This window comes from Notothenia coriiceps, unplaced genomic scaffold (genome assembly GCF_000735185.1).
Source record: "Notothenia coriiceps isolate Sejong01 unplaced genomic scaffold, NC01 NC01_scaffold00015822, whole genome shotgun sequence".
NCBI classification, from domain to species: domain Eukaryota; kingdom Metazoa; phylum Chordata; class Actinopteri; order Perciformes; family Nototheniidae; genus Notothenia; species Notothenia coriiceps.
Window position 1 is genome coordinate 238,514 of NW_011348523.1, and position 12,985 is coordinate 251,498.

A 12,985-nucleotide genomic window follows, 5' to 3' on the forward strand; every position below is an offset into this window, starting at 1 on the left:
GACAACTCTAAATAACGATCCTACCTCAAGAAGCATGTCCTTGATCTGCTTCACCGAGATTCATTTTTAATAAAAAGCGATATCACAATAGTAACCAAAGTATTTTTACTCTCACAGTAGCCTCTACTACTTTGTACCCTCTCACAGAACTATTCACAGTTCAAAGGCTGCTAATTTTGGTCAAACAGCAATTTGCCTATACAGTGCAACTACAAGGCTATCTACTGTATTTGAATGACAAAAGATGACACTCACCTTAAAATGTCCTTTGTATATTTCTATTTGTCTTAACTGTTGGAACTTGTCCAGGCATGTTAAGTGGGAGTGGACTTGAAATCCTTAACTCAAGGTGTTGAACAATTAAGTTATCAAGCCAATTGCATTACTTACTACAACTTGAATTTTGTTTTAAGTCAATTAACGCAGAAATCAGAGTTCAAATTACACACAATATTAAGTTGATGTAATAACCAACATTATTACGTCAACACAACTTATAAATTAATGTTTGCAACTTAAAAAGTTTATCTAAATCAATTAACTCACATTTGTATCTTGCAACCATGCATTCAATTAAGTGGAGTTGAAAGGTCGCCTGAATTCGTTTTTAGAGTGTATCCATCTACTCCACTGTGTACAGTGAAAATATATTTTCCAAACTGTTCGATGAAGCTATTTCTAACCCCATATTCATTGTTTTACAGCTATAACAGATGTAGTGTATCCCTACTATTTTAAGCCATACAAAATGGTTATTTTTCATTCTAAGAAACAATGTTAGCCGCGGAGTTAACTTTGAAGTGACCTATGGCCTTTTGCAATGTCCTATTCATAAGAAACAGCATTGTTCTTCTCCTTCAAGCCTGCAGGGCAATACTGAACAATATGAGGAATTTGTCCTCTGTGCACTGAGTTCAAAAACAGGCTGCATTGGCAAAACATTCATTTACACCTTGGGATTGACTTTGAAAGGTGAACCTAATTTGATTTAGTCTTCTGCCATGACCAGACCGACTCTATACAATGTGAAACTAGCTCAGATTTATTTTCGTCACAAACCCTTTTTTAATTTTCTTGTTCAATATTTAACCTGTGTGTCCTTTGTTTGTTTACCATGTTCTCTCTACGACATTTTGGCAGTCATAGAACTTTAGCCTGTATCTAAAGTGACAGAATATGACATTTTCTATTCCCAAGTGGGTCTTTTGCAAATGTTTGCAGAGGAGGTATTAGGGGTAAAGGGTGATGTTTTGGAGCAGTAAAGCCTTCTCTCCAGAAGTGCCATGGCTGCTTAGCATTTGCAATGAGCCTTAGCTGCGTCTTGGGCTACGAATCTCCCATATCCAGAAGGGGCTCATCTCCTCTGCAAACATCACCTGTCTCCCTGCGTCACCTCTGGGATATACCAAGAGGAGGAGGGAAATGTAAAAACAAGCTAGGAAAAAAGAGCCGCCTCCAGCACTATCATCTCTTGCTGCAGCAGCTCCAAATGAACATGTCACCCATGTGTTCAGTGAGCAGATAATTTACTCTTCCTAACTAAAATAAAAAAACAGTGTAATGAGGAGGGCACAGATAAGACACAAACACTTGTCATCTTATAAATATTTAACCTCCCTATAGAGAGGGTCTTTATCTACTCTGCAAAAAAACAGCTTGTTGGAGGGGTTAAGCTCCATTACTGTGTTTTCTTCTTTTTTAAAACAGTTTCCCTCTGAAAAGAAAACAATACAACTCTTGACAAAATGAATCATTTATGTAATTTTCAGCGCATATTTATGAGTTTTTTCTGATTTCCGTGTCAATGAGGCACATTGCGTTTGGTTAAGTGCCACTTCCCCGCTAAACAGTGACAATGAATTGTAGAATCAATAAACAGATGGAGCGAGTATATACACATACCCTGTTTGACGTAAAGTGTGTGTGTTTGTATGTGTGTGTGTGTCTGCATGCTGCTCCGTTTAATCTTCTGCCATTCTGTCATTCTTGCAGACACAGCGTATGTCAGGGTTTTCATCAGCGACGTCAACGACAACAAACCAGTCTTTGCTCAGCGACTGTATGAAGTCGGTGTCGATGAAAATGCAGATGTGGGCCTGGCTGTTGTCACTGTTAGTGCTAATGACGAGGATGAAGGTATGCATGAAGAGGCAGTAGACTGATTGGGAGATTTTTACTGATACCACAAAAGGTTGACGAAGCAAGCCAACCAGAACCAGAAAATAAGAGTTATAGAGGTTTTAGTGGACCACTTTATGATAACAGTTTCAAAATTGTGCTTCTTTTATTTCTCTCACTATGTCTCGAAATAATATTTTGGCAGTCAATCCTTCAGTTTTCCGGCAGTGATTGGTGTGCCAAAGCCACACTTTCTTTCAAAATGGCCAGCATTCATAGCAGAATGCAATAAATGACCCTGTGGGCAGTCTTTCCCAATCCAGCCTGAGCTCTGCTGAAATCATGCAGTGTTCTAGATTTAGCACTCGTCATTTGAGTGCTTGGTAATGCACGGTCGCACATATGTTCCAAAAAGAGTGACACGCTCCCACACAGTAGGTGGGCAGGATTTCGCAAATAAAGCAGTTGCTCATCCTCCGTACAGCTGTAGTCTAAGATCCCTTTATCAGGCATGTTTAGGTCCGTTAATCAAGTATTTATGGCGAGCGGGGGTGCAGTTTAGGCTTGGCTGCAGCACTAATGATGAATAGCTGTGGAATAACACCAACCCCCAACATTAAAGTTGCAATAGGGTTGCGCTTGTGTCTAAGAGGCTACGCTCAATCTGTCTTGTTTAAAAAACCAACACCCTGGGTCTGCCTGCTGTAAGCCTGCCAAAACCCTGTGGGAGGCTGGGAGCACTTTGTCAGCCAGGGTTGTGTTAATATTAGAGATTAGTGTATTTACATGGGATTGTAGCTACTTTAACCCAACAGGATGATTGAAAAGGAAGACTGTTCATTCCAGGAGATTATCTGATCTATTCCAATGTTAACCCGGTAGACCATGTGGTGTCCTCTGAGACACAGTAGATAAGTTCAAGATATTGACTTCCTTTTTACCAAACTACATCCCCCCACCCTCTCTTGGGCTTTGAAATCATTCCCTAGAGGCCACTATCAAAGTGCATTACTGTATGCTGCTTTTTACTTTTTTCGAGCACACTTTTTTTAATTAGTATCTGATTAAAGCCGAGGAGACGAGGTACAACGTTTCCATTTAATTAAGTAATCAAAACAAGAAAGGGATACATGAAAACCTACTAATGCTCACGTCTTAGAGGAAATGAGGTGTGATACCCCTCGTGGTTCACCGTTCTGTTTTTGCTAGAATAATAAGGCTTCTGCTTAAAGAATACTGCATATAGAATAACACTGACATTTTCAGGAACAACCTGCTATAAAGTATACTACCTTCCTAAAATGTTGCTATACTCATGTTTCCCTTTTAGATTTCAGTAATCCTATTATAAAACATTTCATTTTTGCAGAATAAGGACAGTGATTACTCATTCCCAATCATGCATTTTTGTAAATCCTGCCACAGGAGCCAATGCCAAACTGCGCTACCAGATTACATCTGGCAACAAAGGAGGTGTTTTTGACATTGAGCCAGAGGTGGGGACGATCTTTATTGCACAGCCACTGGACTATGAACAGCAGAAGAGATACAAGCTACTGGTCCTCGCCTCCGATGGGAAGTGGGAAGACTACGCCGCTGTGGTGGTTACCGTGGTTAACAAGAACGACGAGGCGCCTGTCTTCTCCATGAATGAGTACTATGGATCCGTCACAGAGGAGCTTGACGGGTCCCCTGTGTTCGTGCTACAGGTGAGAGGCTGAGTGGATTGCTGCTTAGAGGTGTTCCACTGCTTTTTATAAAAATGACTGCAATTCATAATTATCTTAAGCGCTTCTCAAGTGTAGCCGCCACTTAGTATTACTTACAACTTCATATGGTCACATGGTCTTGAAGTGCATCTTCTGTTAGTCTTGTGGTGTTTATACGCAACTGTTGTTTTTTAAGAGGCCCTATTATGCTCTTTGGGGGCTTTCACATTTCTTGTAATGTGTTATATAGGTCTTTATGCATGTAAATGGTCTGCAAAGACTAAAATCCCAAAGTTCCCTCCAGAGGGAACCGACTCGATTGGACTCTTTGTTTACTTCAGTAACATAGTGACATCACTAACACTTGCGTTTCTATTGGCTAGCATGCCAGCACATTGTACTTGATTTTCTAAGGTGCGGGACATCTCTAAGCAGTTGACCGGTCACATCAGAGCAGACTGGGCTCTGGTTTCAGACAGACTGTGAAAAGAGGTGCTGCGGCACAGGCAGTATGAGAAAAATAAATACCTTTTTGAACATTGAAGCATGTAAACATGTCACATTAGAAGAGCAAAATACAAATGTGAACCTGAAAAGTAGCATAATACTGTATGTCCTCCTTACCATTACAGAATTATCTTTCCACTAAGTAGGAGAATCAGCAGTGATGGATCTTGTGTGGGGAAATGTAGCAGTAAGGCTGTCAGACCCACTCTGAGGCGAGATGTAAGAGCCATGCCTGATCAGAGCTCATTGCTTTAATTTAGGTGGTCAGGAAAATGTGCAAATACTTAAATGGGCTGTCTTAAAAATCCAAAAGCAAAGAAGAATAGGTGATGGCTGAAAAGAGATAAGAAGAAGCATTAATTTGGGTCTGACTGGATGAATGAACGTCGATTCTCTTAAGAAGTTGTCTTTGTCTGTGCAGGTGACAGCGAATGACCCCGACAAAGACGCAGACCAGGGTGCCATCCGGTATTCCATTCACGGCCAAGGGGCAGAGTCACACTTCATGATCAATGACCTCACGGGGGAGATGTATGCCCAGCGCACCATGGACCGGGAGCAGCGTGCCGTCTGGCGCTTCGTTGTCATGGCAACGGACGAAGAGGGGCGAGGGACTTACTGGCTTTACGGATGTTATTATCAACGTGTGGGACATCAATGACAATTCCCCCGCCTTCACGTGTGTGCCTGATAATTGCCACAGTAGCGTTGTGGAGAACTCCCCTCCTGGAACCTTTGTTGTGGAAATGACGGCGTTAGACCTTGACGACGCAGCAGTAGGTCAGAACGCAATCCTCACGTATCGCATTACAGAGAATGTGCACAACGCAAACAAGGAAGACCTTTTCACTATTGATTCCAGCACCGGCACCATATCTGTGGCGGCAGAGGGTCTGGACCGGGAGGTTGCTGAAAGCCACCGTCTGGTATTGGAGGCCCGTGACGGCGGAGGTATGGCAGGTTCAGCGACCGCCACTATAGTGGTGACGGACATCAACGACCATGTGCCGAAGTTCAGAGAAGATCGCTGTGGCGCTCGTGTGCCGGAGAGCACAGAGGTAGACGCTCCTATCCTGGAATTGAGCGCCGTGGATCCTGATGCTGGCACTTACGGACAGCTGGCCTTCAGCGTGGTGGCAGGAGACCCCGAGCAGCGGTTCTACATGGTGAGTCACAGACTGGAGCAGACGGGCACCCTGAGGCTGAAGAAGAAGCTGGACTTTGAGAAGCAAGGGGAGCAGCGGTTCAACCTCACCATCAAGGTGGAGGACTCTGACTTCTCCAGCCTCATCCACTGCCAGGTTCTTGTGCAGGATGAGAACGACAACGCTCCCGCTTTCAACCCCACCTCCCACCGGCTCGCCCCTTTGCCCGAGGATGTAACCGTGGGAACTACTGTTATTCAGCTCACTGCCACTGACTCAGACTCGGGGCCAAACGGGGACGTTTTGTACAGCATTCTCCCTCAGTCTGACCCGCATGGACACTTTACAGTCAGCCGAGACGGCGTGGTCATAGTTGCCAGGCCTCTGGATCGGGAGACAGTGGCAGGATATGAGCTGGTTGTCATGGCGACAGACCGGGGTACCCCTGCACATACTGGCAGTGTCACGGTCCACTTGCCGCTGCTTGACTTGAATGACAACGGGCCGGAGCTGGAGACAGCCTACGCTCCGGTGCTGTGGGAGAACAGCCCGGCCCCTCAAGTGGTGCGGCTCAGCGGGGGCTCCACTCTGCTGCACGTTGTGGACAGAGACTCCCCAGAGCACGGGCCTCCTTTCAGACTCTCTCTGCCCTCACTTTACTCCACTGACTTCCATCTGCAGGATCACGGGAACGGCTCGGCCACGCTCACTGCTCTGAGGAGATTCGATAGGGAAAGGCAGAGCGAGTTCCACTTGCCTGTGATTATGATTGACAGCGGCGATCTGCCAATGACAGCCACAACACGCTCACAATCACCATTGGCGACCTGAATGATAACGCCCATCAGGCAGGAGAGAAAGATGTCTATGTGCATAGCCGCGAAGGGTGAGTTTTCTGGTCCTTCCCCTCTATTTCATTCTCCCTGCCCCTTGCTTTCGCTACAGAGCTTTTCACTGCAGGCAGAGCTTGAATGAAGAGGGGTAACTGAGGCCACATTTTTCACTCCCATACCTGCTCTGTGTAGTCTGGAATTCATAATTGTGCTCTTCCTTTTACATTCTAACAGTGTTTTGTTATGGTAATATCGTTGTCAAATCCTTTCTCAAGCCCACGCTAAAGCTCCTCTGAGCATCACATTGGGATAAGGATCATAATTCTTCTTCTTCCTTTGTAGTTTATTACCCTTCAGGTGAGTTGGTTAGGTATGTCGGCTTGTTAGTGTTTTGATCGCATACTCAGCTGCATGGCAGTTTTGGTAATTGTTGAAAACAGGAATGCCGTGAATCATCCAGGCTGCCATTGTTTACCCAGCTGCAGTACTCTGGCACTGCAGGTCGATAATAACATAATCCATACTGAGATAGCCCTGCTTCCTTAAGCTCCACGCTCTCTGAAGTGGAGCACTGAGAGCCTATTCATTCCAGCAGTGGGGCTCCACAGTTATGAGCATAATAAGTAGAACAGAACACAGGAATGCAAGATAAGGAGAAGAGAGGGACGGAAAGATATGTGTTAGCATCAGCAGATTCTGTCCGGACTGAATCAGTGTGTGTGTGTTTGTGTGTGTGTGTGTGTGTGTGTGTGTGTGTGTGTGTGTGTGTGTGTGTGTGTGTGTGTGTGTGTGTGTGTGTGTGTGTGTGTGTGTGTGTGTGTGTGTGTGTGTTTACCTGGAACAGGAAGGATGGCGAATGCGGCACTGGGGAAGGTGTATGCCCCAGATCCTGATGACTGGGACAACAAGACCTACACTCTGGAGACAAGCGCAGCCAAGTAAGAGCTCTGTCACATGCATAGCATTTGTACTGAAAACCTGCTGATCTCCAAATGTGCAGTACAAGTGCTAAAGCAGTACGGTACAAGAAGAACTGCCAGCTGTGTAGAATTGGATAAATAAAGAGGATGTGGACTCAGCTATGAGGCTGTTTTTCTCTATCAAAGCCTCTTTTATGGCATCTAATATAAAAGCTGTCAACAGTGAGCCATTATAGAAAATGCGACGAGATTCAAACAAATTAAGCCATCTCTGTCTACCTGTGTGACGTTCCCGTCCGAGATGAAACAAACTGTACGAGGACCGTCTGACTGCATCAGGGACCTTGTGCAGCTATTCAGTATTCATACCGTCAAGATCAGATTAGAAATACCAATTGCAAATTGGTTTTATTCATATAAAAAAAATCTAACAGCTACCATGACAACTATGTAGCTCTTTTGGCGGCAAATAAATTGTCGTCTTTTTCTTTTTATGTATGTGGTTTTTTCTTACAATTCATTTGAATTTGAATTTGAATTTTTCGTCTTGACTAAACCCTGCTATCGCTGATCAATTCTCTTCTTGTCTGTCTGCTATCTGTCAGGTGTTCTTTCCTCTGAACAAAAGCGTAGAGACAAAAGAGGCCACTTGTCTTTTTTCTTTCTCTTTCATCTTCTTCTGAAGCCGTCTTCTCCCCCTAAACAGCTGCTCTGCTTTCCTCAGATACTTCAGTCTGAACCAGAGCTCAGGAGTGCTGACCCTCCGCCAAGACACTCCAGCAGGCAGCTACTGGTTGAGGGTCGGGGTGTCTGATGGTGTGTGGCCCGACGTGTTCTCAGGGGTCAGAGTTCATGTCAGGGATCTGGAGGAAAAGGCCATCCTGTCGTCCGCCTCGCTGCGTCTGACCGGTAACATTAGCAGAAACACTGACTCCCCTTATGGCACAAACACTCACAAACATACGATGGCTGACTACGGCCCAAAAAACACTTCTCAACACTTCCATTATGAGAAAGGCACTGCACTTGCAAATATAAAACGAGAAATGTGCCAAAACAAACAAGAACAACACGTGAGAATGAAGAAACATCTTCACCAACTTAACAACACATGTGATAACTAAAAGCACTGCATAAACTAAACGCTGCAAACACGAAATGCTGCAAGAAGCTCAGAACACAACGGAGCGTTCTGGGATTATAAAGTTGACCAACTGTCACTGGAACCATGCCTTGAATCGAAGTTTTATTGGCTTATTTTGATCGCTTGATTCCTTACGATATTTTTGCAGATCTGCTGTAAGCTAGCTAGATAACGTATCTAACCTAGTATTTTCAAATATACTGACAAAACCCTTACAATCATGAAACAGACTAATTCTGAGACAGTGACAGTTGGCGCTCTGGTCCCAACTGTGTGCATCACTTTTTAGTTTCCCCGTTTCCGTGGTGTTTTGAGCTTCTTGAGTTGACACATTGCTGAGGATGTTGCTCCTTTTGCATGTGATTTGGCATATTTGTGGTTTTACATTTGCATCGTTTTTGAAACTGCAGTGCGTTTCCCTGTGTATTCAACTGGATTCCCTGCCTCAGTCATCCTCCGCAAAAGAAAAACGTGTTCCTAGTTGCTGTTGTTGTTCAATTGTGTTTTGAAGCTGACGTTGAAAGAGACAGCCTCTGCCACAGGCATGGTACTTTTCATTGACTTATTATCAGCTTGTCAATCCAGTTAACGCTAAAATAATAGGCTGTCAAGAGACATTTTTACACTTGCATTATTTAACATTTCTAAGCATTCTAAAGCAACCTTTCACACTTCCTGTTGGTAACAGTCTCTTTCTTCGTCGTAGTCTTTAACACTCTAAAGTTTATGTTCGAGTGTTCGTTTCTCTGTCAGTCTCTTGGAGCAAATCGGAGTTATAAAGGTCAATTTGGAAGTGTCAGGTAAAGTCCTTGACATTTAAAAAGCCGTTTGGAGAACGGCGACGAAGGCTATTATGGATGCCTCTGACTCCAAGTCATTATCATTTCTGGAGATTAAAGATGACTGCCCACATTCTCCAGATGTTATTGAGAGGTGGCACCACGTATGTGATTTATTTTTACGGACATTAGAATATTTTGTTCAAGTCCCTAACTTTTTTTCACTGAATACATAAAAGATTTGTACTTGACTGCATCACGACTCATTCAGCTTATGGATGATTCAGTGAGGGAGTGGATCGATAGCGGGAGATGTTAGACTACCGCTGGTGCTAATGGAATGAGGAACTCGTAGACTTTGATCAACCCTGTAGTTGTCATTGACGAGTCAGTACTCCTCTCTTTGTCTCCTAAGGCATAACAGCGAGAGATTTTATCGACTCTCACGTCGAGGGAAGGAGTCGGCTGGAGAGGTTCTGGGACTTCCTGTCTGAAACCCTGTCTGTCAAATCAGGGAGCATCAACATATTCAGCATCGCTGACAGCCAGGACAAAACTGTGGACGTTCATTTCTATGTGCTAACTGATAACGGCTACCTGCGCCCAGAAAAACTGCACGCTGTCCTCGCCGCACATAAAAAGAAGGTATATATACCGCCGTGTCTGATAGATAGATCAATGCTCGTGTATCAAGTGATACACTTGGGAGCTTGAGGGGAAAAGATAACAGAGCTTTTTATCTGCCCTTTTATTTTCACACCAACTTCCTGTCGGTTAACTGCCTGGCCCTGTCATGTCTCTTTGTCTCTCCCATTCATTTCTTCTCTTTGCTTTTATAATGGCTTTCATTTTTCATGCTTTGGTTGTGCATCATTTGTAATCCTCCTGTCGAGCTATTTGTTATAAACAAGCAGTTATAGAATATTAAAAGCATTTATGTAGATTAGGCCCTGATTTTCAACTCCTTTGTATTGCTTATGAAGTCTTTTTTTCCCTTGAAGTGTAAATCATTGAGTAACTCATACCAATAGAAATACAAATCAGTTTATCTTCACTGACAATTATTGTAATTTGCATTTTTGCTTTGCCTTCTCTGAATCTCCGCAGCTGCAGTCAGTGTTGCGTGTGAATGTGAGCCAGGTGCAGATAGATGAGTGTGTGCGCACGGACTGCAGGACGTCCGGCGGCTGCTCCACACAGTTAAGCATCAGTGACTCGCCCACCCTGGTGGACTCGGGGGCTCTCTCCCTGGTCTCAGTGAAGGTGACTTCCTCCGCCGTGTGTGGCTGCGTTGCCAGGGAAATGACCCACCAACCCTGCGCCTCCTACCCCAGCAAGCCCTGCCTTAACGGGGGAACCTGCATCGACACCCAGAGTGGATACAGGTGAGAGGCACGTCTGCAGTTCTTCAGGAGGACTAAGGGGGTTTAGGAGGATATAACTTTAAATGGGATGTGCTGCAGTCTTCTCTCTAGCCCTGTGAGACTTACTGCAAGAGTGGCATCCTGGAAAATGAGCCCAGCATTACTAAGAAGGTGTCTCTCGTGAGAAAAATCTCCTTCACCTGCATCTTGACCTAACTTGCTTGAGCTGCTCTGCCGTGTTGTCAGCTGAATAGAGAGTAGCAAGTTTTTTCAAGAGACGTAGGGCTATTTGCAAAAGGAAAAATGCGCATGAATGTGCATATCATTCCGAACTAGGACCTAAATTAGGCCTTTAGATTTATAGTCGGATATCTGAAACTCTGGTGCACTGTGTGCTGCAGAACTTGGAGATAAATAAGAAAGGGAACTTTTGTATCAAGGTCATAAGCTAGTAGTTTGAATATTCGCCCTAAATATTTATGTTATTACTGAGAGTGTAAGGGTCTCTGTGGAAGTAATTCAGTAGGCAACAGCGCGCAGTTCATTTCATGCACACACTAATGCTCAGATTAAATAAATATAGGGCAAGAGGATTAGCACAACTCTGGCCCCCCTCTATGCTCACAACTTCTCAAAATCTCATTTAATGCCATTAACATGAATATGCAAGTTCATATAACAGTCTACAGAGCTTTTTTTTCTACTCTTATCTTTTAAATTTCCTCCACAGCGGTTGATCTGCTCCCTGCTGAGAGAAGCCCTTGTTCCGTAACAAGGCTATCTCCCCGTATGTGCTATATGTGCCCTCATGTGAATGCGGCAGAACTATAAAGAATCCAATGTTTGATTCTATACTCTGTCGAAGGAGCTTAACAGGCAACTACAGAAGGCAGCTGATCAGATATTGTCAGTCAGAAGTGGTAAAAACATGCTCCGCACTTCTTGATTTGGATCGGCAATGCTCCCATGAGTCACATGAACGAGTGAGGTGCCGTGCACAGCGTGTGCATATGTATGCATACCGCTACGCTCCGCCTAATCCGTCCTTTTTTGCTGCGTATAGATCAGTATTCCTGACATGTGTTGCCCCTCTGCAGAATAAACAGAGATGGGGAGAAACAGCCCCTAACGGTCTCAGCACACACAGCCTCCCTCAGACACTGCGTGGAAATAGATGGCTTTGACATTATCAGCAAAGCCAGCTTGTCTCACATTGAGAGGATGAGATCAAGCGGGCCCTAGCATCGCAGTGATGGAATGGACTGTTTTTAATCACTGCTGGGATCTCTCCCTTTATCGTTCTTTGTGTACGATTATTAATATTAACCATCACGGTCTCCTACTCCTACATGTTGAAGATAGGCATGGAAAACATTTAATTTCCAGTGCCTGTAAGAGCGGTGATCCCCAGCACTCAAGCTCTAATCAAAGTAGATGACTACAAGAAGAGGCAATTGCACAGATATCAACCAAAGTGTGTAATACCTTAAGAATGAGAAGAGGGCAGGTGGGGATAAGTGAGAAAAAGTCCACGAAATCAGCGATAGTATGGTGCTTATAAAAGCGAGAGACATATAATTAATTATCTCCGAACAAAAGAGATGAGATGTGCTGAGCAGCAGCCGTCTCCAGAGGGTTCAGCCCGGGTGACAGATAAAGAACATGCCGGAGAAATTAAGTGATTTAATGTAGGATTGAATATTCAGGGTTTGTTGCTTATTCTAACAATAGATTGATAAGAGCTTTCTTAGCTGTTCATGTTGGAGAAAAGTCAAAGCCCCTTCCTGTGTGAATCAACAGGGCCGTCACGTACACAAAGTCCCCGCGCTGAGATTGGACAGTGAGAAGATTTCACAGCGCACACAAACATCAACTACACTGATTGTTTCTTTCCCCATCTTTCACCCTGATTGTCCTCACTCTTATTTATTTTTTTCCCCTTCTGTGTGCTACAGGTGTCACTGCCCCCCGCAGCTCGAGGGGCCAGACTGTCAGCAGACGAGGCTTAGTTTCCTTGGCAACGGTTATGCCTGGTTTCCCCCCATCAGGCCTTGCTTTGATAGCCATCTTTCACTGGAGTTTATGACGGAGGAAGACGACGGACTGTTACTGTACGCAGGCCCTTTGGCCACTCTGCTGCCTGGGGAGGAAGAGGACTACATGGCCATAGGTAAATAAAGGAGTCTGTGTAATTAGATGCATGCCGGGCGACCTGCGGGGCCATTACTGCGCTCAAACTTGCACCTTTATTTTGTGTGTTCAATTACTTGGCGGTAGCTAATCAGATATATGAGGCAAATGTTGTTCGTTAGTGTACTGCTGTTGAGGGATTTGAGCGCTCAGTCTACCGAGTTATAGTGCAGTACTTAATGTGCTGCAACACAGGCGACTCGTTCTTACTGTTTTATGTGTATAATACTGTCCTGTGCCACGAGGAATTGTATTATTGCTTACCCCCCGCCTCAG

General features: G+C 44.4%; 1 protein-coding gene across 1 annotated transcript in view; it reads left to right on the forward strand.

Moving 5' to 3' along the window:
• LOC104949265 (neural-cadherin-like) overlaps positions 1-7,243 on the forward strand; it is an 11,279-nt gene extending 4,036 nt beyond the window's left edge. The window contains 5 exon segments of the mRNA XM_010775597.1: positions 1,993-2,136; positions 3,544-3,827; positions 4,756-4,917; positions 4,919-6,365; positions 7,157-7,243. Coding sequence (XP_010773899.1) covers positions 1,993-2,136; positions 3,544-3,827; positions 4,756-4,917; positions 4,919-6,310 — 1,982 coding nt within the window. The 3' untranslated portion in view covers positions 6,311-6,365; positions 7,157-7,243.
• The last annotated feature ends 5,742 nt before the right edge of the window (positions 7,244-12,985 follow it).